Consider the following 26,063-nt stretch of genomic DNA (forward strand, 5'->3'; position numbering starts at 1 on the left):
GTTTTGTACAGCTTCACCATAACCTCTTGGTTAAACTTTTAAATTGACTTCTCATATATTAATTTGATCCTTCTCTGCCCCTTTTCTGGAGTAGTAACACTATATTCTGCATTCTGTTCGATTGCCCTGATGTTCAATATAGGGTATGATTTGCCTGGATAACATGTAAAACAATACTTTTCACTGTAATTAAATACATGTGACAATAATAAACCAAATCAAATGAAATCAGATTGACCAGAAGCTGAACCAGACTAGCCTTATAAAATGGGAAGGCAGGTGGTGAGGATAACACAAATAATCTACAGAGAGATATAGAGAAGTTAAGTGAATGAGCAAAACTTAGTAGCTGGAAGCTAATGTGGAAAATTGAGTTTATGCACTTCGGCAGAAAGAAGTGCTGAATGTTATGTAAATGGAGAAAAACTGCAGAACATTGTCATACAGAGAGATTTAGAGGTCACAAAAAGCTAGCAACTAAGTTCAGTGGGTAATAGAGAAGTCACATAGTATCATAGAAAATGAGAGCAGTAGGCCATTTGATCCTTCAAGCTTGATCTGCCATTCATTGCAATCATGGCAGATCATCCAATCCAATAGCCAGTTCCTGCTTTTCTCATCATATATTTTAATCCTTTAGCCCCAGGTGTTACATCCAACTCCTTGAAATCATGTTTTGCTGTTGTCTGCTTTCTGTTGGAGTGAATTACACAGGTTCACCACTCTTTTGGGTGAAGAAATTTCCCCTCATCTTAGTCCTAAACGGTTTACCCATGATCTTAAGACTGTGACATTTGATTCTGGACTCCTCCACTACCCTGCCCCCATCCTTTGGGAACCACACTTCCTGCATCTATCTTGTCTAGTCCTGTTAGAATGTTATAGGTTTCAGTGAGATACCTCCACATTCTTCTGAACACCAGTGAACATAATCCTGAATGGTTCAACCTTTCCTCACACTCAGCCCCCACCATTTCAAGAATCAGTCTAGCAAATCTTCACAGCACTCCCTCTATAGCAAATTTGTCATTTCTCAGATAAGGAAGCCAAAATTGCATACAATATCCCAGGTGTAGTCTCAATAAGGCCTTACACTATTGCAGCAACATATCCCAGCTCCTGCACACGAATCCTCTCACTATGAAGGCCAATAGGATGAAAGGAATCCTTATTAAGGGACTCGACAGGGTAGAAGCAGAAAGGTTGTTTCCAGTTAAGGAAGAGTCTGGAGATGAGGAAGATTTTATTTCTTCCAGACGGTAGTCAATCTGTGTAATTCTTCACTGCAGAAGACTGCCGAAACCGGATCACTAAGCATATTCAAGGTTGAGATAGATTTTTTAATCAGTAAGGGTATCAATTCTTTTGGGGAATTGGAAGGCTAATAGAATTGAAGATTAGCAGATCAACCACAATCTTATTATATGGTGGGGCAGACTCAACGGACTATGCTTGTTTCTACTTCTTATGATTTTATAACTTCTCATCAAGAAATACTATTGTACAAATGTAACTTGGATGACAGTTCTGCAAATACTGAATTGTTGAATGCCACCCATCATCTAGATGTAACATGTATGTCTGTAACATAAGCAAGTAATGAGCTATGGTCTACAAAGGACCAGAGGCATCACCCATCCCTTAAACTAAGAATGCCATATCTATGCATGTTTGAAGGTTTTTTTTAACCATTAGTGTTACATTAATACTGATATTTTGATGTCAATAGGAAAATACAAATGATATTGGCTTGCTCATTTTATATTTTTGAAGATTCCCATGCAGAATTCACTCCCACCTTCCTTCATGTGTGATCTTGATTTCCTGAACAGCTCAGTAACTCTTCAGATTACTGGCATATGTTTAATACAGTGTGTTATTGCCCATCTTGCTTGATCTCTCTGCTGCCTTTGATACAATTGACTGGACCATTTTTAACCACATATTCTTTGTCAGATTAGTGGACCTGTGTGTGTTGTTCTACTCTTATCTGAGCGATCATAATCAAAGAACCTCCAGTGATGGATGGTCTCCAAAATGTTGTCATAGACCTCTTCCTCTCCATGCTACCCCTTACTGATAATTCACAAGTATGTAGTCAGTTTCCATCTGCATATTGCTGATATTCAGCTTTACTTTACCACTATCACTCTTGAATCCTCTGGTTGATGGCTGACACCATTCTTACTTTTGGGAAAAGATTACGTGGTCTAATGCAATTAAAGAAAGCACTTCATAGAAAAGAAACATAACTGTCCCAATTATTTTCATTGGATTTCTGAAATAGCACAAGAATACATCTAAATTTCATTGCACAATACAACAAAATCAGAGTAAATTGCAGTCTTCAATAAATTCAGAAATCCTTAATACGTATGCACCTCACATGCTGTTTAACTATATTTAATTGGAAATTAACGAACTGATGATACAAAATCTCATATTACATAAATCAGGGTCGGAATAACAGCAAAATGGACTATGTTTTAAATGGTAAAAAATTGCAGCACACTGCTGTGCAGAGGGACTTGGGTGTCTTTGTGCATGAATCGCCAGAAGTAGGATTGCAGATGCAGCAGGTAATTAAAAAGGCAAATGGAATTTTGTCTGCCATTGCTAGAGGGATGGAGTTTAAAAACAGGGAGGCTGTGCTGCAGCTGTATAGGGTCCTGGTGAGGCCACACCTGGAGTACTGTGTGCAGTTTTGGTCTCCTTACTTGAGAAGAGATATACTAGCACTGGAGGGGGTGCAGAGGAGATTCACTTGGTTGATTCCAGAGTTGAGAGGGTTGGATTATGAGGAGAAGCTGAGTAGACTGGGATTATACTCATTGGAATTCAGAAGAATGACGGGAGATCTTATAGAAACATATAAGATTATGACGGGAATAGATAAGGTGGAAGCAGGGAGGTTGTTTCCGCTAGCAGGTGAAACTCGGACTAGAAGGCATCGCCTCAAAATAAAGGGAAGCAGATGTAGCACTGAGGTCAGGAGGCACTTCTTCACCCAAAGGGTTTTGAATCTGTGGAATTTCCTGCCCAGTGAAGCGGTTGAAGCTACCTCGCTGAATGTTTTTAAAGCAAGGCTAGATAAATTTTTGAACAGTGAAGGAATTAAGGGTTATGGGGCACAGGCGGGTAAGTGGAGCTGAGTTTCAAAAAGATCAGCCATGATCATATTAAATGGCTCGATGGTCCAGATGGCATACTCCTGCTCCTAGTTCTTATGTTTTTGTTGTTCAATAAATATCTTCTCACATTCAAATACAAGGAGGTACATGCAAGCTGCAACACAGAAACATGTCTAATCATGTCAGCAGCATGCAGCAAATAGTTTTTGTGAAATACTGGTATCATTGGTTCAAAGTAACCATCACACAGAGTTCAGCTAATGGTTTCCTCTTAACGTACTGCTAGCTTAACTATTTTATTTCCAAGTATTTCAAGTACATGAACCTATCTAATTGTTTGATTCATAAGGAAAGAGATGTTTTACTTCTTTCTAAGCTTGATCATGCACGTTACAGTCTTGCATGCTATTTCCCCAGATTCAGGACCTACAAGTTCGTGGAGGTCAGATTCAATCCAATGTAAAACAAAATGTACTGGAACAATATTTTATTGTTGGTGCAAAGAACTTGAGTGCAATAAGTTTTTTAATAGAAAATAAAATGCAGAACGAAATAAGAATGGAAAAATGCTAAATTGTGGTAAGAAAAATTGTTATGCAACTATAAAGTACTATCCTTGACTGAAAATTGTACAATTATAAAAAATGAATTCTTTAATGTCCTTCCAGATTAGTCAGGAAGGAGTTTGGATCAGTTTCTGCTGTTTTGAAGAGCCTCTTGAAGTATTTTGTTGAATTCTGCAAGTTGTTTAGTCACATTCTTCACCACTGGCTGGTAGTCACTCTCCATACCCTTTGTAGCAATGACTGGTAAATAGAGTTAAGAAAATTGATTAAAAAAATTACAAGTGATAACTACTCTTTTGAAAATTAAATAGATTGAATATGAAACCGCTTAAGAACTGGACTCCTCTCCAGCTTGGGGAGGGCATTCAAACTGCTAATTTTTGAATCAAAATGTGCCTTCTACTTTTATGGTGCAAGAGTCTTTACTTTTTGATTGATCAATATTAGTAACATCAAAAAAAGTTTCTGACTGATGCTTTCAAATAGGCCAAGAATGAAAATTTATGTTCTGCAAACAAGTAAAAGAGATTTAAATATGTTTACCAAAATATTTAAATGGTAAATGTATAAAATCTGATTAACTAAGGAAATGATCACAAGATTGATAAATACAATGACAGATCATCATATACTTAAATACAGATTTGTTGATCGCAGTAAAAATAGACCATCGATAGGTAGGTGGAGAATACTGATGATCACACAATAAAATGCAATTGAAAGGGACAAGCAGTAAAACTGAGTTTAATGTCAAGCAGCATGAATGTGACAAATCCACTTACTTTGATACTATTGCATGCTACAAACACTGGCTTTATGTATAGAAGTAAAAATAGCAAGGTGCAACAAAAAAAAATGTGAACTTTGTTTTTTTAATGCATGTTTATTTCATAAATGTAATTTTCAGGGATGCAGGGAATCGGTAGAAAAACAAAATAGGTCCTGAAAACAGTTTGACATTTCTTGAAATAACTTAAAATTGTTAATTTTATTGTATTTGTTGCTCATTGGTTGGTGTTTTAGTGATTTTTGGTTATTTGTAGGTTTGTTGAGGCTGTTCGTGGAATGCCACTTAACTTCCATGCCATACAAATTAGGAGCACCAGCAAGTTACTTGGCCTCTTGAATCTGCTCTACCCATTCAATAAGATCATGGTTGATCTGACTGTGGCCGCAATTTTGCCTTTCTGTCTACCCTCTATACCTATTGACTGTTGTCAATCAAAATCTAACAGCTTTAAAACATTCTATGAGCCTGCTTCCGCTATTCTGAAGAAGAAAATTTTATAGACCAATGAACGGCTGAGAAAAGAATTCTCATCTCAGGAGTAAATGGGAAATTTTGTTTTTAATCTGCGTCCCCTAATTTTAGTCTCGCCCACAAGGGAAATATCCTGTCGGCCTCCACCCAATCAATTCCCCTCAGAGTCTTATATGTTTGAATAAGATCCTCTCTTACTAACAGATGGTGGTTTGTAATATCTTATTTAGCCAAGATATTTGAGATATTTTTGTATGCGTTTTGAAAGTCTCCAAAGGATGATATTGAGCAGAGTGTAATGAATACCTTCCCAAATGTTTGGTCATATTAAAAGACAATTGTGTAAATTCTGACTATAACAATAATTATGACAGGAAATAGTTTACAAATTATAGTGACAAACTGTAGTTGAGACCCAACATCACCATTGGAATTTAAGGAAGCTTTTGGTGATATATTTGCTTAATAAACTTTTCTGTTGATTATGAAATACAAAACAGGGCCAGATGTCTGCTGGAGGCCAGTCTATTCTTTTTGCTCTGACAATCAGCTTTAAAAACAGCTTGGGCTTGTCACTCAAAGTGATAAACGTTTTGAACAACTTCTCAATGTAGTAGCAGCAAATGCACCAAGATGGTTAAAATAAGGTTGAAGGGTAAAAGAAGAAAATTTGGAACGGAGAGGGAAATGAAGTGTATAAAAACAAGTCAGTTATGATTTAGTGCATGCAACCTCTGTCTCTAAATCAGAAGGCTGCAGATTTAGATAGTCCAGCCTAACACTAAAACAGCTCGGGGCAGTGCTGCGGGTGTTGCATTTTCAGTAAGTTAGGTCAAGTCTCTACCTCTCACACCAGGTAAATGTGCAAGATCCCATTGCACTATTTGAAGAGTAACAAGGCCATTCTTACTGATGACCTGATAATACCTTGTCTTGACCTCAAACAAACACTTTTATATGCATAAAAGTTTAATTAAAATACTTTATAAACTGCAAATTTAATTGTTGAAGGATACATTCTTTCATAACAAAGTTGTTCTGTTCATGGTGCTGCCATTTACGTTCCAGATTCATGAGCTGAAAAGAAAATATAGAGAGGTGAGTGGTAGTTCCAGTACTTAAGTTCAATTTTGGAGATCAACTTTTAACATATTTTATCTGGAATTCTGCAGATCATCCCAGGCACCAGCTTATGTTGTTGACTCCACTTTCTTGGAGGTGCAATGAAATGGTACATTTCTCATAAATTAGCTTTATGGTCTCGCTACATCTTGTGCGGAGTAAACTTCCGCATCCTCACACGAGTACATGGGAAGGGAGAAAATCTTTCTCATTTACAAACAGAAGTTTATGTTCTTTGAAAAAATCTCAATTAAATTGTATTGTCATTTATATCCATATTCATGCTTATGTAAATTTACTACTCAAAATACAAACTTGGTCTAGTGAATGTAGTTAGTTCTGTTTTGTAAATTTTTGGAAGTACTGCATCCTTCAATTGAGGACCAACTGGAAAGCCTTTCACCACCTTAAATAACTAAGCAACTGCACTTCTGTTATCTTTCTATGGCGCATGACTTTCCAGACCTCATTAACCACAAAGCCTGTTAAATATACAGAACTAAATTAGAAACTAATATTGTGGCAGATAAAAAGAAACCAGGCCTAATCCAAATCAATGAAATTAAATCTTTTGATGTTTTGATTAAAAAACATTAGAATGTTAGAAAATGAAACAATTCAACCTTTATAACTGCTGCAAAGTTGAGTAGAGTGCTTGTGGATTGGGACGTAAGAAGTTAGAAATTGGTGTTTGTAAAAATGCTAGCCAGGAAAGCATTGTATGGTCCCTTTAAAAAATAATGTGCTTTTTTTAATGCTTAGAGATGTAAAATGGATGTCTGTGAGCAGCAGCTTGAAGATTTGCAAGTACACTGAGAGCACCTGAATTGAAACATTTGTATCAAATAGACATACAATTAGCAGGCCAAGCAGCAGTTTTGTTTTGTTACTAAGGCAACAAATTTTTGAATTTAGCCAATCAATTTGAACCAAGCATTTAGATATGAAAAACCAATTAAATTTAAATCTGATGGTTTTGACAACATAGGACAAAGCCTATTTTAAGAAATTGATATGTCATCAAGGGTATAAAAGAAGGGGGCAGTTAGACAAAGCGCAGAGAACTAACTTACCTCAGCTCTCAACAGAGGATTGCTGGCTCTCAAAGCCGCCTCTATGTCTCAGAGAAAGCACCATCTAAATATCAACAATATCCACAGCACAGCTAGTTAATATTCCTTAATACTCCTGACAGACAAATCGACAGAGAAGGCACAGAATGCGGTGGAAGACATGTAACCTGGCTGCAATTTCACGTGACTAAATTCTCTTTTTTATATGAGTGGAATTTATTGAAAGAACATACCATTAGAATCTTGCTTTATTCGAGAATAGTTAGTAGCTAGAAGGGATTTATTCAGTTTGTTAATTGTTTAGTTATTTGATCATTGTTAGTTAGATTAATAAATTGTTAATTGCTGACTATAAAGTGAGTGTCAGGGATTTATTTTACTTGACCATGAGAAATTGCTCAAAGGCAGGGTACAATACTTTTCACATTCCTTTTACAGATTATAAGGCAATGTCTTCCTCTTTGGGCATTTCGGTGTTAGTTCTCAGAGGGGGATCAACCTCTGCTTTATGACGATGACACAATAAAAATAAACTGAAGAATAATAACAGTAATAAGATAGTAACAAATAGAAAAGACCCAGCTGGTAGTAAAATAGTTTCAGAGATAGTAGGAACTGCAGATACTGGAAAATCTGAGATAACAAGGTGTAGAGCTGGATGAACATAGTAGGCCAAGCAGCATCATAGGAGCAGGAAAGCTGATGTTTCGGGCTTCTTCAGAAATCGGGGAGGGGTTCTGAAATAAATAGGGAGAAAGGGGGAGGCAGATAGAAGATGGATAGAGGAGAAGATAGGTGGAGAGGAGACAGACCGGTCAAACAGGCAGGGATGGAACCAGTAAAGGTGAGTGTAGGTGGGGAGGTAGGGAAGAACTAGGTCAGTCCAGGGAGGACGGATAGGTCAAGGGGGCGGGATGAGGTTCGTAGGTAGGAGATGAAGGTAGGGCTTGAGTTGGGAGGAGGGGATAGGTGGAAGGACAGGTTAGAGAGGTGGGGACGAGCTGGGCTTGTTTTGGGATGCGGTGTGGGAGGGGAGATTTTGAAGCTTGTGAAGTCCACATTGATGCCATTAGGCTGCAGGGTTCCCAAGTGAAATATAAGTTGCTGTTCCTGCAAGTTTCGGGTAGCATCGTTGTGACACCGTAAGAGACCCAAGATGGACATGTTGTCTGAGGAATGGGAGTGGGAGTTGAAATGGTTCGCGACTGAGAGGTGCAGTTGTTTAGTGAGAACCGAGCATAGGTGTTCTGCAAAGCTGTCCCCAAGCTTCCGCTTGGTTTCCCCAATGTAGAGGACGCCACAACGGGAACAGCAGATGCAGTATACCACATTAGCAGATGTGCAGGTGAGCATCTGCTTGATGTGGAAAGTCTTCTTGGGGCCTGGGATGGGGGTGAGGGGGGAGATGTAGGGGTAGGTGTAGCACTTTGTCAAACCCAGTACCAGAGATGACAGCAGCCAAGGATAAAAAGATCTGAAAGTCACGACAAGGATCATGTCATTATAACATTAATGATCTGTTGGGAAATGAAAATGCTTTCAGGCTGCTTCAAATAGATGAATTACTGACTTGTTGTGACCAGGTAAGGAGTATGATAGCCCCCAATTTGTTAAACAGCTCTCAGCTGGTTGCAACAAGTATTTTTCTTTGGAAAGTAGCTAATGAATTTCAGTTTAGTTTTATTAATCACACCAAATATGAAGGAGAGCAAATTCCATGGATTTCTTGAGTGGAAGAAAATGGAGTTTTAACACATATTTTTGTCAGTTTAATAAGTAAATGTGACATCTAACATGCACACACACACAACAGGTAATAGGTTAAAAAGGAAGGTGGAGAGGTGGATGTTTAAACAGGCAGAAAGGTGCAGGTTAATTTTTTTTAACAAGTCATTGAATTTTGAGAGCAAAACCCAGTCCTAATGGTTGAGCTAATATCCCATATCCTTAGGAATGGCAAGGCTTTCAGATAACCTTGATTTGTCAGTGAATGGTGCTTTTGCATGTTAATTTTTCCCCTGTTAGTTTCTTACATTGAGAAAGAAAGAAGTGCTTTCACCATTCTTTCTGTTATCAGTCTATGTTGCTTTCTCTCTTTTGTTGCTCAAAGTAAGCTACTGAAGTATAGTTCTTCTGTATATTTAAACTCTATGGTATGTCTTTTTCAAATTAAACACTATGCAAGTGACTTTTCATCTTCCAACATGAATTTATTCTGCAGAATTGAGTAAAGCAGGAGAATTTCTTGATACCCGAGTTTCAGTGTCCTTGATTAAAATGGCAATTCTGACACGGTCCACTTTGTATATTTTATGTAGATTTCTTAGGCTCCTCAGGTGATCACAGCCATCATGTCAGTAATGTCCTTTGTAAAACAATTTTTTGTCAATAAAAATCTTAGATGTTAAAGTCAAATGATGAACTTTGAATATTGATGGTCCATTTTCACTACAATCATTACAGACTTCACAAGAATACAACAAAATAGGAGTAGACCACCTGGCCTGTTCAGCCTGCTCCGCCATTCAATGCGATCTTGGGCTTAACTCCTTTCCCTGCAGACCCCACATATCCATTGATTCCGTGGCACATCAAAAATCTGCCTATCCCAACCTCAACTGTATTCAAAGATGGTGCATCCATCTGAGGTAGTGAAGTGCAAAAATTCAAAATTCTTTGATGAAGTAATTTCTCCTCATTACAGTATTAAATGATCATCCTCTTATCTGGAGACTGTGCTCCTGCATTTTAGATGCCTGACCAGCAGAAACAATCTCTCTGCATCCACACTATGAAGCAGCTTCTGAATCTTGCATATTTCACCTAGGTTACTTCTTATTCTCTGAACTGCTTTAGAACATAGGTTCATTTTGCTCAGCCTTCCATCATAGCATAACTTCCTCATCTTAAGGACCAATATAGTGGATCGTTGTTGCACTAACTCAAATGTAATTATCGCTTTTCTTAAATGTAGAGACCAAAATTGCAAAAGTACACCAGACCAAAGCCCTGTAATAACGCTTTTTAAAATTCCTATACTCTAACTTCTTTGCAATAAAGGCCTGCACAAACACCATTTGCCTTCCTATTTGTTTGCAGCACTTTCATGCTACCCTGCAGGGTTCCTTCTATGAGCAGACCCACATCTATGAATTTCCACACTTAAAAGTTTCAGATCTTCTAATAAATATTACATTTTTCTATTCTGAAGGCAAAAACGAATAACTTAATTCTCTATTTTAGAAACATGTAGAAACACTAGTTTACTTTATTTGCATTACTGCCAAGACCAATGCATTTACATCAAATCACCAAGGCAGCCTCTGTATTTCATTATTCATTTCATACTAACAGCAGAACATTATTTTGATGGATTACGTATGTGAGAATGAAAAATGAAGGAAAGGTCAACAGCAATGATATGTAAACTATTTACAACACGGCCCATTTTAATTCATCACCTTCAATTAGGGATGATAATAAATGTTGGGCTTGCCTGTGGCACTCAGATCCTAACAGTCCCTCTTCCCAAACAGCTTCCCAACACTCCTTCAACAGCATGGTCTTTCCAACAGCTTTACAACACTCAGCTGCCACATCATCATGGCGCACCACCTCCTTATGTCCAATTGGTAAATTACCAGATTCTTCATAACTGGATAGGACGATCCTTGACCGTCAATCAAGCTTTGGCCAACCCCATCTCCATATTTTTATAATATATTAACAAACCAAATAAAAAATAAAATTCTTTGCAATTCTTCGCCTAGCTCTGTTTACAATTCAGATTCACCTATAATTTCTCGAGATTCCAGGGCAATCCAATTAAGTACAAAATGGGGAAATCCACTTTGCATAATTCACAAACTTCCATTCCCATACATCTTGCACCTTAACTTTTGCTCTATTCTTTTGCTCCTTGACCCGATCCTTCAGTGAGAGTCTTCATAATTCAAAAGGTTTGTCAATAAAATGCCTTGTAATCTTTGTAATCGAGCCAACTAAAAAATTAAATCTATGTGTGCATCAGAGCTGATTTCATTATGAATGACAAACTCCTCAGTTGGACCTCAGTCTATAAGAATAAAACCTCTTGTGATCACTATTGTCTCGACTGACAACAGTTCACCTTTGAAGCTTTTATTTGTTGGATTGAGAAACATACAGAATGCAATAGATATTTTGATACAACAAAAAGGTACAAATTTATGAAGCCAGGCTACTGTGACTGAAAGCTGGTGCTGATTTAACCAGTCAAGACCTGTGCTCCATTGCCCCAAAACTCCAGTACTCCCAAACTCCAAAACCCTAAATATGACAAGACACAGCTCTGCTACTTTCCCCAACCTCTGTTGCTGCTCATGATCCAGTTCAGCGACATTGACTGCTCCATAGTAGAGGCTGCTCCAGACTACTCATTCAGAAAGAAGTGCTCTTGCAGGTGGGCTTTGAGGACACAAATTCTGCTGCTCTTTATTACAGAGATGCAAATAGAATGGCCATAGATTCAAAAGAGAGGAATTGATTGACAGCTCTTTCAGGCTAGGCAGAAGACAGGACAAAATTAAAAAGGGTGTCATGTAGTTTTTCAAGTCATAATTCTGCCAAATTACAGACATTTCCCATCTCTGCAGTGCATGTTCTCTGTTCTCCTAAGCAGTCCCTCAGGATCAAAGATGACTTTCTTCCACTCTGGTGTTGTGCATCCTGAATAGTGACCATATAGTTCAATACTGGATTTGAAAACCCTGCCCAAGGTAGGGCAATCATTGTTTGCCAAGATGGGTCAGTGTTTGTGCACAGTTCTTCTACTGTTTGCTCTTGACCACCATATGGACCTGTTACAAACATTCAAAATTGTTGGCATTTTTGCAGATGCTTCTTCTTCGGTTAATGCCATTTTGGACTATAGTCTCCCACGAGTGAGGATGCAACATTTTTTCAGGGAGATTTGAAGATATCCTGGAAGCATTTCCTCGGGCCTACTGGTAAACGCTTGACACATTAATGGCTTATTTAACCCTGTGCTCATTGGCCTACAATGACCTCTGGTTAAGTCACACCTTGATGTAAAATTTTAACTCTTGTTTTAACTCTTCATCATCTTTTCCAATTTTTGTATTGTTTTCTAGCCCTACATGCACCTACAGTTCTGTGCTCCACAATTCTGGCCCTTTCAGCATTCCCAATTTTCAGTGTTCTCCTTTTGGTTGCTGTGTGCCCTGCTGCCAACGCTGGAGTTCCTTTAACCTCAGAGTCTCATTCTCTTCTTTTAAGGTCTTTCTTACAACCTATCCCTTTGACCAGCAAGTTTTTCCGTAGAGCAAAATGAATACATTTACAAAATTCTGGAATATTTATCTTGTTGTGTCAAAAAATCAACATGATAAATTTTATTTGTGTTATCTTTGAAGACTAGGCATTAACAAATTTACAAGTTTTAGCGAAAAATTGATTTAATGAAGTTTTACATTGATTTATGGCTACGCAAAGTTCACACACCATTTAGCGTGGAACATGGGATTTTAAATTGATATCCAGATTATGGAACATTTTAGGCTCTACAAGTCTGTAAATTCAGACTTTCATTCTGTTATAATTGCAGATGTAAGTAAAGTATTAAAATTTATGACTTGATAACTATTATCTAATGTTTTAGCAAATTAAACTAATTCAACTTACTCTATGGTGTTAAAAATCTGTTCTTAAGCACAGAACATGTATTAATTACAATGCTAGAAGGGTCAGAGTTTCAATATGTGTGATGAACTGATAAGTAATGATGGAAACAGAAGTATAGCTGAGAGAGGGAAAACAAGCAAGTTATTTCTGTTTTGTTCTGCGCTTGAAATTACAGGAATTTTATTTTTGAAAAATGAAAACAGTTATGCAACAGCTTGTTTACTCAAGTTAGTGAGGTATAAATCTCATCTACAGTTCATTTTTGACACGACCGTAGAAGTATAACTCTCCTTTTCTAATCAAATGTAAAATTGTGAACAAGATCACACGAAAGAGAGCAAAAAAGCCTGATTTTATTATAACTGATACTAACACCACAGTAGAACGTGTGACAAAGAAACCTGATGAAAGAGATGCAATATGTTGAGTCAGTCTTTTCTCCCCACAAACGGGAAAACATTTGTGCTGTCTAAGTTGGCTTACTCACTATCATTGACACACACATACATACAGACATATACACACAGTGTTCTTACTTCCACAGCCTAGTTTCCTGTTAGTGCCAATTATCTATAATAACTATAAGCTGCAGTGTGAAGATTATGGGACAACAGGACTAACAGTGGCTACGTTTCATAATTCAGAACACCAACAGGAAGCTCAAGTGGTTATCATGATGGTGTTTATTTCCTAGAAGGTAAATCCAAAGTTTCACATACATAGTAGGCTAGAAGCAGACTTTGGACTCATTGGGGCCAGAAAAGAGTTTGCAAAGTCTCCACGTTACTGCAAGAAGTACCCATCGCTTAAAATCTCTTGAACAGTTCCCTATAGGCATTGAGCATTTTCACATAGAATAAAAACGAGCCAGATTATTGGGAACTACAAAGAATTAATTAAAAAGTAAAGGTCAGTTTTTAATCCCAAATCTTTCACTTGCTCTTTTATTGAAATGATGAATCCTATATCTTCTAAAATGTCCCACAACAGGATTCCAAACATGAAAGCACAAGGGTGAAATACCCAGAAGAGAATCTGGGATAGACTACCTATTTCCACTATAATGCCATTAATTTTACCTGGAGGTACAAATGCAAATTTGTGGTGGAGAGGAAACTTTCACAACAGGATTGGGATTTCGGAAAGCAGGTAGTTGATCTGTTTACTAGGAGTGCAGTCACCAGATTTCACCACAGAAATGGAACTGCCAATCAAGATCAAATTCAACTTCAATAGGTTTTTTCAGTTGTCAGTCAATTTGCTGGCTAAGTATATGGAGAAGGCTATCAATGCATTATGGTGCAGATCTACCAGTTTCATCCAGTTTTTCACCGAACAGCAGCATAAAGGCCTAGATATTCTAATGGCCAGAGAGCTGTGATTCTGAAATAGATGGGTGTTGCGTATGCGGACACTTCAGAATCCCCACTGTAGCAGACTCCAAAAGAAATACTTGGGAAATTGATAATTCAAATGATAATTCCTCTACCCTACTCTGAAAGTTTTAATTTAAACTGCAGAATGCAGAAAGTTCTGATTAAATTAATAGTTACTCAAGAAAAGTTAGCCAATTACATTTCTGGTCTAATTGCTGAAGGACAATTCCACTGATGGCACAGTAATCTCAAATTCACTTCTCGTCTCCACCAGACCTGATCATGTTCCTCCGCTGCCAGACCTGCTCCCCCTCTTCGTGCCACTGGGCCTGAATCTCCTTCCCCTGCCCTACTGGACCTGATCCTCCTTCCTTCCCACAGATCCAGCTCCTTCCCTTCCCCAGCTCCAATTTGCTTCAACCACCTACCCACGGGACCTGACCTTCCCCTTACTTCACCACTGGACTCAAATTATCTTCCCTTTCTTTTCCCCTCTCCCCTCCATCCCCATATAAAAACCTACAACAGCCTGCCCAACCTGACTTCTCCCACCCTCCCTGACGTACACTAAAAACTATATCACTCACCTGTTACCCTTACCACTTTGTAAACGACCCCTTTCTCATTAGGCAGTTTATCCCCAGCAACCTGGCATCTTACTAACCTGCTACTCTGCCCTATTACCCTGGCACCCTGCTTTCATACTTACTTATTGTTTGTCAATGTGGTTGATTCTGGTCTTGTAAATTTCAGAATGCAGCTGATGACTGCTATGAAAAGGGAATGCAGATTGCCTTCCTCCAACAATTCTGGATTATGACAGAACTGTCAGAATGGAAGTATGGTTTCACATTTCTGAAGGAGCCCTGATCATAATCTCTGATAAGAAATGTGAATCTCTTTCCCATCATAAAGAAGGGGCAATGTGGCAATCTCCTTGAGATTGTTACTCTTCAGAAAATCCAGCCTAATCTATCAGGTAGACACGATTTAATTATACAAGCACAGTCATCCATTTGCAACATAAAAGCACCTCCGAATTGGACAAGAAAGCCTGATTATGCTTGACACTAAACTGCAATTTCTCCAGTAAAGAATGAAATTTCACTTTGAAATACTGTACTAAATATCTGAGATTCATTATTGGCCCTAAAATTAATGTATTTGATTTCATGACAAATAACCTGTAGTTTGCTGTAGTACAATTTATCATTCAATGAACACCCATTTATGATGGTTGCAGAATGGTTTCTATTGTATTGTCAGCGGCAGTATTGCAAAAATTTAAGTTAAGATTTTGAAGATTTTACAACTTAAATTTTGTTCTGCTGCTGAATTGTCAAACTAAAATTCCTGCATAAGCATGAAAGTTATGATGTTTGTGGCTCTGTGCTGTTGCTCAGCAATTCCAGAGTTTGGCTCATAGTTGCAACAACAGCAGTAAATTGTCAACTTCGGCAATAAAACACTGCACAGCATGGCCATTCAATTAAACCTGATAACAGCTGCCCTGGATTTGGAGGGAAGGAACTGACTTTCAGATGAGGGAGCCAAGTCAAGCATTTGGTGCTATTCAGGGTTTGTGTTGTCTAACCTAGATTAAGTCAGGGACATGTCTGAAGAAACCTGCTTTCTCTCTCTCTCCACTTCAGCAGGAATGTTATCATGAAAGTGCACCTTTGCTGAAAGCATATCTACAGACAAGAACCAACAAAGAGAAAGTATGCCTGAAGCAGTAACGTTCTCATCACATTGAAAGGTTACACCACAGGAATTTGGAATAAATGTTGAAAAGGTGCTCTTAAAATACATTCTTCATTATTCCTGCTGGACTCCAATAACCTAAAGAGTTAAAATCCATAGGTACTTAGAAGGCTCTACAGTTAAGATAAACGTGCTTTCTTAGCTAGCATCTGCTTTCATTTAAAAACTGGAACCAAACACACCAAGGCCAGTCAAGGGTGAATGAAGGATAGTGTTTTGCTGACCAAGAAAAAAAGGGGTGCCTAGCATGGCTAGCTTTTATCTTGTCCCATCCCACTGTGGTAATTAATGGCTAAGCAAAGCGAAGGAGTCTTCAAAACAGGCCAACACACTTTCTTTTAAAAATGTGTTGCCCTGCATATAAGTTAGATGAGGCAAACTGAATTGTTTGCATTGAAGCCGAGCCGAACTCGTCCTCACCCTCAACAACTTCTCTTTCGAGTCCTCCCACTTCCTACAGACAAAGGGGGTGGCCATGGGCACCAGCATGGGCCCAAGCTATGCCTGCCTCATTGTAGGTTACATGGAACAAGTCCCTCTTCCGCACCTACACAGGCCCCAAACCCCACCTCTTCCTCCGTTACATTGATGACTGTATCGGCGCCGCCTCTTGCTCCCCAGAGGAGCTCGAACAGTTCATCCACTTTACCAACACCTTCCACCCCAACCTCAAGTTCACCTGGGCCATCTTCAACACATCCCTCACCCTCCTGGACCTCTCAGTCTCCATCTCAGGTAACCAGCTAGAAACTGATGTCCATTTCAAGCCCACTGACTCCCACAGCTACTTAGAATACTCCTCCACCCACCCACCCTCCTGCAATAATTCCATCCCCTATTCCCAATTCCTCCGCCTCCGCCGCATCTGCTCCCACGATGAGGCATTCCACTCCCGCACATCCCAGATGTCCATGTTCTTCAAGGACTGCAACTTTCCCCCCGCAGTGGTCGAGAACGCCCTTGACCGTGTCTCCCGCATTTCCCGCAACATATCCCTCACACCCCGCCCCCGCCACAACTTCCCCCAGTGGATCCCCCTCGTTCTCACATACCACCCTACCAACTTCCGGATACAATGTATCACCCTCCGACACTTCCGCTATCTACAGTCCGACCCCACCACCCAAGCCATTTTTCCATCCCCACCCTTGTCTGCCTTCCGGAGAGACCATTCTCTCCGTGGCTCCCTTGCCCACTCCACCCTCCCCTCCAACCCCACCCAATCCCACCACACCCGGCACCTTCCCCTGCAACCGCAGGAAGTGCTACACTTGCCCCCACACCTCCTCCCTCACCCCCATCCCAGGCCCCAAGATGACCTTCCATATCAAGCAGATGTTCACCTGCACATCTGCCAATGTGGTATACTGTATCCATTGTACTCGGTGTGGCTTCCTCTACATTGGGGAAACCAAGCGGAGGCTTGGGGACCGCTTTGCAGAACACCTCCGCTCAGTTCGCAACAAACAACTGTACCTCCCAGTCGCGAACCATTTCAACTCCCCCTCCCATTCCTCAGACGACATGTTCATCATGGGCCTCCTGCAGTGCTACAATGATGCCACCCAAAGGTTGCAGGAGCAGCAACTCATATTCCGCTTGGGAATCCTGCAGCCCAATGGTATCAATGTGGACTTCACAAGCTTCAAAATCTCCCCTTCCCCTACTGCATCCCAAAATCAGCCCAGTTCTTCCCCTCCCCCCAATGTATCACAAAACCAGCCCAGCTCGTCCCCTCCCCCCACTGCATCCCAAAACCAGCCCAGCCTGTCTCTGCTTCCCTGACCTGTTCTTCCTCTCACCCATCCCTTCCTCCCACTTCACGCCGCACCTCCATTTCCTAACTACCACCTCATCCTGCCTCCTTGACCTGTCCATCTTCCCTGGACTGACATATCCCCTCCCTACCTCCCCACCTATACTCTCCTCTCTACCTATCTTGTTTTCTCTCCATCTTCGGTCCGCCTCCCCCTCTCTCCCTATTTATTCCAGTTCCCTCTCCCCATCCCGCTCTCTGTTGAAGGGTCTCGGCCCGAAACATCAGCTTTTGTGCTCCTGAGATGCTGCTTGGCCTGCTGTGTTCATCCAGCTCCACACTTTGTTATCTTGTTTGCATTGAATGGGCAGATTAGACTTTAGTCAAGTATTGATGAATTTGGTTATTACAGGCACTTGGCACACTGTCCTGACATCAGGCACGTTATGCTGCCCGGTTACAGATGTTAAGAATATACCCTCTAATTTTTTGTTCCATGCTACCCATTTATTGTACAGTGTAAAACATTAAATGTGCTGTGAGACTGTGCACATTTTGACCAGGGAGTATCAGTTTTGCACAGCTTGTTCAGTGCACTGCGTAGCTCATTCCAGGTTGCTGTATGACTGCCTGCTTTCACACCTAACAAGAATGTTTGTCCATTATACCTTCAAAATAAATGACATCAACTAAATTTGGATATAATGTTATTCCTTGAGACACAGTAAAATGAACTTAAGAGTTGTGTATGAAATTCTTCTACATTTCAAAACCCAGATGACAGCTATTTGGATAAACTGATCAATGTAATGCAGAGGTTTTCAACCTTGGCTTCCTAACCCTAAGGAGTCTGCTTGATCATCATATTTCTGTCTGTCAGCAGATTTCTGCACTGTTCTGTGTTTAATTGACTTAATAGCATATTATTTCAGTTGCTGAATAACTGAATACAGACTTTCTACAATGCAATAAGGTTACTTCCCTTTGAATTGCTGACACTGTCTATTGGAAAGAAATATTTGCAGGGAGTTCTAGGGAGTGTGTCAGTATTTGCAGCCGATGACATTTGCAAAAAAGTTTGAAAACCACAGTGCAGTGAAAATGATCTGTCAAGCAAAAACAATGTTTTGTTACTGTTTTATCAAAAGAGCTAACTTTAGCTAAATTTAAAGATAAAAAGATTTGCAAGTCAAATTGCAAACCCTTACTGTTAGAACAAGTTGTTTACAATCTACTCACACAGCATAGCGCTTTTATACTCTGAGAAGTTAGAAATAGTCCAACCTGTGCATGGGTCTCATTTTCCTGTAGCTGAATCTTCAGAGTATCGTATTCTTTTGAGACTTGCTGCATTACCTTCTTAAAGATGTTTCTGCTTTGTGTCAGTGTCACTTTCTCCTCCTGAAGTTTCTGCATAACAGGTGGAATAAAAATGGTATGTTCATCATTCCTGGCAAATCAGTAAAAGATTTAACAGCAGAACTGCATCACATAAGCAAAAGGATCCTGTCAAAGTGACCATGACAAAAGATACTGCCAAACATCCGTAGACTAGAGTTTACAACGTGTTATACCATTTGAGATCAGGAATAGAAATCTTATTTAGAGAATAGGTGGTGTGACAGACAGGATTGGGGATCAATTAGATGTTGATCATTCAACCAAATAAGGCAATGGAACAAAGCTCTTTACAAAAACAAAGTTGCTGGGAAAGCTCAGCAGGTCTGGCAGCACCTGTGCTTCTGAGAAACACAGGGTTCTGAGGAAGGGTCACCGGTCCCGAAATGTTAACTCTACTTTTTCCATCACAGATACTGCCAGACCTGTTGAGCTTTTCCAGCAACTTCTCCTTTTGTTCCTGATTTATAGCATCTGCAGTACTTTCATTTTTTTGAAAGCTGTTTCCAAGCTTAGTTATATATCTGACGCAGATAAGTCAATCTAAATGCTATGTTTTATCTTTCAGATTGTCAGGGATAGTAAGTGAATGAAAGGAAGATGTATCCAAATTATAAGAGATAATTTTTGTTCGGGAAATGGATGAGTGGCTTGTGGTAGAACAGAAGGGGAGCAATTGATTATTTATTTTTCAAGAAAGCTGTGATTATGAATATTTAATAATTAATATACAGAAATTGGAGATAAGATAGATGCAAAAGTGTAGATATAGATCTGATAAAAAGACAAGAATGAGACATAAGTGACAGAACAGAACCCAACCATCTCCTCTCAACATTCAACAGCCTTATTTCACCTATTTGATGTAAAATGATAATTTTGCAAGGTTCCAACCTCAATGTGGAATTTCATTAGATGGAGAAGTGAGCTAAGAGATAAATAGGGTTAATCATGTAACATTCACTCCCATATCATGTGATTCATTCAAGGAACTCTGGCTTACAGCGTTTCAAAATCATAATAACTCAAACATATATTCCTATTATGCTGCAGCTGTACAAAACTCTGGTGCGGCCGCAACTGTATTGCGTACAGTTCTGGTCACCGCATTATAAGAAGGATGTGGAAGCTTTGGAAAGGGTGCAGAGGTGATATACTCGGATGTTGCCTGGTATGGAGGGAAGGTCTTACGAGGAAAGGCTGAGGGACTTAAGGCTGTTTTCATTAGAGAGAAGAAGGTTGAGAGGTGATTTAATTGAAACATATAAAATAACCAGAGAGTTAGATAGGGTGGATAGGGAGAGCCTTTTTCCTGGGATGGTGATGGCAAGCACGAGGGGGCATAGCTTTAAATTGAGGGGTAAAAGATATAGGACAGATGTCAGAGGTAGTTTCTTTACTCAGAGAGTAGTAAGGGAATGGAACACTTTGCCTGCAACGGTTGTAGATTCGCCTACTTTAGGTACATTTAAGTCGTCATTGGATGAGCATATGGACGTACATGGAATAGTGTAGGTTAGATGGGCTTCAGATTGGTATGACAGGTCGGCTCAACATCGAGGGCCGAAGGGCCTGTACTGTGCTGTAATGTTCTACGTTCTATTGAAATATACAAATGGAGTCCTGACAGTGCGGATACTCCCCCTTTTTGGAGAGAATTGAAACAGTTTACAAAGGGTCTTGCATCTAAAACAGAGAGGATGGGAACTTCTTTTCTCTCATTGATGTCATTATGGTTCTGGAATTTTCTTCCCCAGACAACATGCGCATTGAACATTTTTGAGGCTGAGTTAGACACATTCTGAATTAACAAGGGAATTTAAGGTTATGGGATAGGCAATAAAGTGGAGTTGGGACCACAATCAAATCTGCAAAGATCTCATTAAATGCTGAAGCAGACTCAAGGAACCAAATGGCTTACTCCTGATTCTAATTAATATATGTAAAAAAATTCATACAAGGCTTTCCACCCAAATGTGAATGCACATCCAGTTAATTCCTAATGGGTCATTTCTAACACTATTACCTTCTTTTTCTCCTCTCCAGCAGCTTTTAGTCCGTCCAAGTCATTATAGGTTTGCAGAGCATCTGTGATGTGCTGGATCTTTTCCTTTAAAGAACTTAACTCTGCACCAATCTTGCTTTCCAGTTGTTCAACCTTCTGAAGATCCTGTTGCAGCCGTTGGCTCTCTGTGGTTGGATGGAGAAAAGGAAAGATGAGTCAATCTGTAGATATCTCCTCTACATATCCAGACAAATAAAAAAAAATACGAAATCACAGCAGCCAACAAAAATACATGAGATAATATGCAGCATAATGTATTTTACTGGGTCAATGTGGAGGATAACCTGATATATTTCTTCATCAGGCAAGAATGTCTGCTGAACATTGCTAAGGCTGAAACTCACAGAGTTATTATTGCTTAGTATCACAGTATGAAACATTTCATGTTCTGGATTTTTTTAAGTTTAAAATGTATGAGCAATCCACAGTAATGCTTTTGATTCTCTATCCTGATTGGCACGTCATAACAGAAAGTTACAAACCTGGCTGTTTTAAGCCTTCTCTTCAGCTTTTCTGACGTAAAGGATAAAGGTAAAAGTAAAGTCACCACAGTCTTACCAGACCACAGGGTTGTTCTCTCATTAAACAGAAACGATTAATGAGGGTTTAACCTGAGCAACACCATGTCTTAGGCAAGAGGAGAGGTTGAGAATGAGAACCCTTCATGCTAACCTCAGTTGGTGAGGGAACTGAACCCTTGCTGTTAGCATTACTCTAAATCGCATAACAGCTGTCCAGGTGACTTACAGGGGTAAGTCACATCTCTATTGCAAAGGATGATTCAAAGTTTCATTTAGTATTTGCAAAAAGGACTCTAGACTATAGAAACTGCTGTTTTGAAATAATATGCAAGTTGACTATGGTGCCTCTCTCTGGTGGTCAGCTTTATCCGTTACTTCTTTATTATGATGAACCATTTGCCTGAAACACATCAGACAATAATAAGTTCTGCTTAGAGAAGCGACAGGGTTAGACCTTAAATTTAATATCTGATTCTAAATATCTCATGAAAAGGGCAACAATTTAACCATTGGAATGCTACTTCCATTCACAGCGTGTAAATAAGCTTCTGCTGATGGAAAACTGCATTTTTCTATCATCATGTAAAAGTTAGGACAAAGCGAAATTTCTAAACTACAAATATAATTAAGTTAAAAATATTTCAGTATTAACATCCGGTGAATTAAAATCAACTGCTTGGTAATACATTTATCCTCTGGAAGGAAGAGAAACTTAGCTGGAAAAAATTATCACAATGGTTCCGCAGTTCTATGATACATGGTCACCTGTGTATTGGGTAATGGGAAGACTTCTAGCCCATTCCTAGTTTTGCTAATGGAGTCAAACATGCCTGCTTGCTAGCATCAACCATCCTCAGCATGCTTTCATCTACTTTGCTCTTCAATGGCTTTCACAATGGAGATCTTGCCATCAAAATCAAATACAGCTTGGACCAGAAGCCACACAATTTAAGTTGACTCCAGGCAAAGCCCAAGATTGCCAAGGATATATTTCAGAATTTTCTATTTGCCAATTATAGTGCACTGACTGCCAGTTCACAGCTGAACATGCTATGTAGCACAGACTTATTCCCCAATGCAACTGATCATTTTGAGCTTACAGTCAACATACAGAATACCAGACTGCCCTAGGAATATCCAAGGTCGTCCAATGTTTCATTCCATTACTAGAATCAGCAGTAGGTAAGTTAGCTCATTCTAGCAGCACACTATCTAAAGATGTTGATGATAAGATACATGCAAGAACAGCCAAAGAGTGCAGCCTTTGGTACTTTGGACATCAGATTGGGAACAAAGAACAGTTAGTTTGCCTAGAATACTGAAAATCTATACATGAATCGTTCTGTGCACTGTACATTCGCAAGGCTAGGAGTGTATAGCAGCATCATGCCAGTAAAATCAATCACTTTCTATTGAGATAATGGGAACTGCAGATGCTGGAGAATTCCAAGATAATAAAATGTGAGGCTGGATGAACACAGCAGGTCAAGCAGCATCTCAGGAGCACAAAAGCTGACGTTTCGGGCCTAGACCCTTCATCAGAGAGGTGGATGGGGAGAGGGAACTGGAATAAATAGGGAGAGAGGGGGAGGCGGACCGAAGATGGAGAGTAAAGAAGATAGGTGGAGAGAGTATAGGTGGCGAGGTAGGGAGGGGATAGGTCAGTCCAGGGAAGACGGACAGGTCAAGGAGGTGGGATGAGGTTAGTAGGTAGATGGGGGTGCGGCTTGGGGTGGGAGGAAGGGATGGGTGAGAGGAAGAACCGGTTAGGGAGGCAGAGACAGGTTGGACTGGTTTTGGGATGCAGTGGGTGGGGGGGGGGGGGGGGTGCGGGGGGGGGGGGGGGGGGAGGGGAAGAGCTGGGCTGGTTGTGTGGTGCAGTGGGGGGAGGGGACGAACTGGCCAGGAAGGTGAGGGATGTGCTGGAGATTCCAGGAAGGTGAGGGATGAGTTCACCTGGGCCATTTCCAGCACACCCCGCACCTTCCTGGACCTCTCAGTCTCCATCTCAGGCAACCAGCTTGTAACTGATGTCCATTTCAAGCCCACCGACTCCCACAGCTACCTAGAATACACCTCCTCCCACCCACCCTCCTGCAAAAATTCCATCCCCTATTCCCAATTCCTCCGCCGCATCTGCTCCCACGATAAGACATTCCACTCCCGCACATCCCAGATGTCCAAGTTCTTTAAGGACCGCAATTTCCCCCCACAGTGATCGAGAATGCCCTTGACCGCGTCTCCCGTATTTCCCGCAACACATCCCTCACTCCCCGCCCCCGCCACAACCGCCCTAAGAGGATCCCCTTCGTTCTCACACACCACCCTACCAACCTCCGGATACAATGCATCATCCTCCGACACTTTCGCCATTTACAATCCGACCCCACCACCTAAGACATTTTTCCATCCCCACCCCTGTCTGCTTTCCGGAGAGACCACTCTCTCCGTGACTCCCTTGTTCGCTCCACACTGCCCTCCAACCCCACCACACCCGGCACCTTCCCCTGCAACTGCAGGAAATGCTACACTTGCCCTCACACCTCCTCCCTCACCCCTATCCCAGGCCCCAAGATGACATTCCACATTAAGCAGAGGTTCACCTGCACATCTGCCAATGTGGTATACTGCATCCACTGTACCCGGTGTGGCTTCCTCTACATTGGGGAAACCAAGCGGAGGCTTGGAGACCGCTTTGCAGAACACCTCCGCTCAGTTCGCTACAAACAACTGCACCTCCCAGTCGCAAACCTTTTCCACTCCCCCTCCCATTCTTTAGATGACATGTCCATCATGGGCCTCCTGCAGTGCCACAATGATGCCACCCGAAGGTTGCAGGAACAGCAACTCATATTCCGCCTAGGAACCCTGCAGCCTAATGGTATCAATGTGGACTTCACCAGTTTCAAAATCTCCCCTTCCCCTACTGCATCCCTAAACTAGCCCAGTTCGTCCCCTCCCCCCACTGCACCACACAACCAGCCCAGCTCTTCCCCCCCACCCACTGCATCCCAAAACCAGTCCAACCTGTCTCTGCCTCCCTAACCAGTTCTTCCTCTCACCCATCCCTTCCTCCCACCCCAAACCGCACCCCCATCTACCTACTAACCTCATCCCACCTCCTTGACCTGTCCGTCTTCCCTGGACTGACCTATCCCCTCCCTACCTCGCCACCTATACTCTCTCCACCTATCTTCTTTACTCTCCATCTTCGGTCCGCCTCCCCCTCTCTCCCTATTTATTCCAGTTCCCTCTCCCCATCCCCCTCTCTGATGAAGGGTCTAGGCCCGAAACGTCAGCTTTTGTGCTCCTGAGATGCTGCTTGGCCTGCTGTGTTCATCCAGCCTCACATTTTATTATCACTTTCTATTGAGCTGCCTTCAGAAGATTCAGAAGATCAAAAGGCAGGAAAGCAATACAGAACATGAAGTGGTCTCTTGACCAGGCATATTGAGCATTCGCACCATTTTGAGGCAGTCACAACTCAGAGGGAGTGGTCATCTTGTCGAAGAGAAATTTTTTTGGAGAATTTAAGGCTGGGCTATGTTTTCACAGCAGTCAAAGAAGGAATTGCAAGCGCAGTCTGAAGGCTTAATTTGGGAGTTTCAATGTTGACTTTGAGCTCTGAGAAATCCCAGGATCACAACACCTTGTGCAACCAAATGAAAAGCAGTGTGTGGCACAATTCAAAAGTGACTGCTTATCACAGTCAGAGAAAATGCATGGAAAGGAATTCCCAAGCTAGTTACTTGTCTGAATCTCATTTGTCTGCCTATCCTTTATTTGAAACAGAACCTTTCAGGTGCAGATTAGCCTTAGCAGACAGCTAAATACTGCTATGAACTGTACCAATCAGCCCAGACAATGAAAATGGCTACATTTACCTTCACAGACCAATAAGAAGAAATGGCTGCAATGGAATTGAATAAAAACCATAAGAACCATGAACGTTATAAATCAGAAACAAAAATAAAAATTGCTCAAAAGCTCATAGGTCTGGCAGCGTCTGTGGAGAGAAATCACAGTTGACATTTTGGTTCAGTGGCCCTTCCTGAGGGAATTCCAGCAATTTCCAGTTTTGTTTTCAATGGAATTAAAGCCTTCTACAGTGCAGCATGTTCCGAAGCTTCTTTCTAACTTTTTTGTCTGTTTTTTTCAAAAGTATTACAGTACATCAAGGTTCTTAAAGATGCATGAAGTGATTTAGTAATACATTAAGTAAGTACCGAAAAGTAAAATATTGGTCAGTCTTTATAATTATCAAATAAATGCTATTTAGGAGAATCATAGACTCAGCGAGTTCAGTAGTTCTCATCCAGTACTCTACATGCAAAAAAAACAAAACACA

General features: G+C 40.6%; 1 protein-coding gene across 3 annotated transcripts in view; it reads right to left on the bottom strand.

The window, feature by feature from the left end:
- Nucleotides 1-3,191: 3,191 nt before the first annotated feature.
- ift74 (intraflagellar transport 74) overlaps nt 3,192-26,063 on the bottom strand; it is a 135,990-nt gene continuing 113,118 nt past the window's right edge. Inside the window, exons 16-19 of one of the 3 annotated variants that reach the window (XM_059643796.1) lie at nt 21,156-21,319; nt 19,088-19,141; nt 5,975-6,035; nt 3,192-3,937 (exon numbers count right to left, since the gene is read on the bottom strand). In XM_059643796.1, the coding sequence (XP_059499779.1) occupies nt 3,822-3,937; nt 5,975-6,035; nt 19,088-19,141; nt 21,156-21,319 (395 nt within the window). In that variant the 3' untranslated portion in view covers nt 3,192-3,821. Of the gene's footprint in view, nt 3,938-5,974; nt 6,036-7,153; nt 7,218-19,015; nt 19,142-21,155; nt 21,320-26,063 lie in introns of those variants that run through there. The other 2 variants (XM_048527166.2, XM_059643803.1) reach the window with 2 other exon arrangements.

The sequence above is a fragment of the Stegostoma tigrinum genome, chromosome 3, assembly GCF_030684315.1.
Source record: "Stegostoma tigrinum isolate sSteTig4 chromosome 3, sSteTig4.hap1, whole genome shotgun sequence".
Classification (NCBI taxonomy): Eukaryota; Metazoa; Chordata; class Chondrichthyes; order Orectolobiformes; family Stegostomatidae; genus Stegostoma; species Stegostoma tigrinum.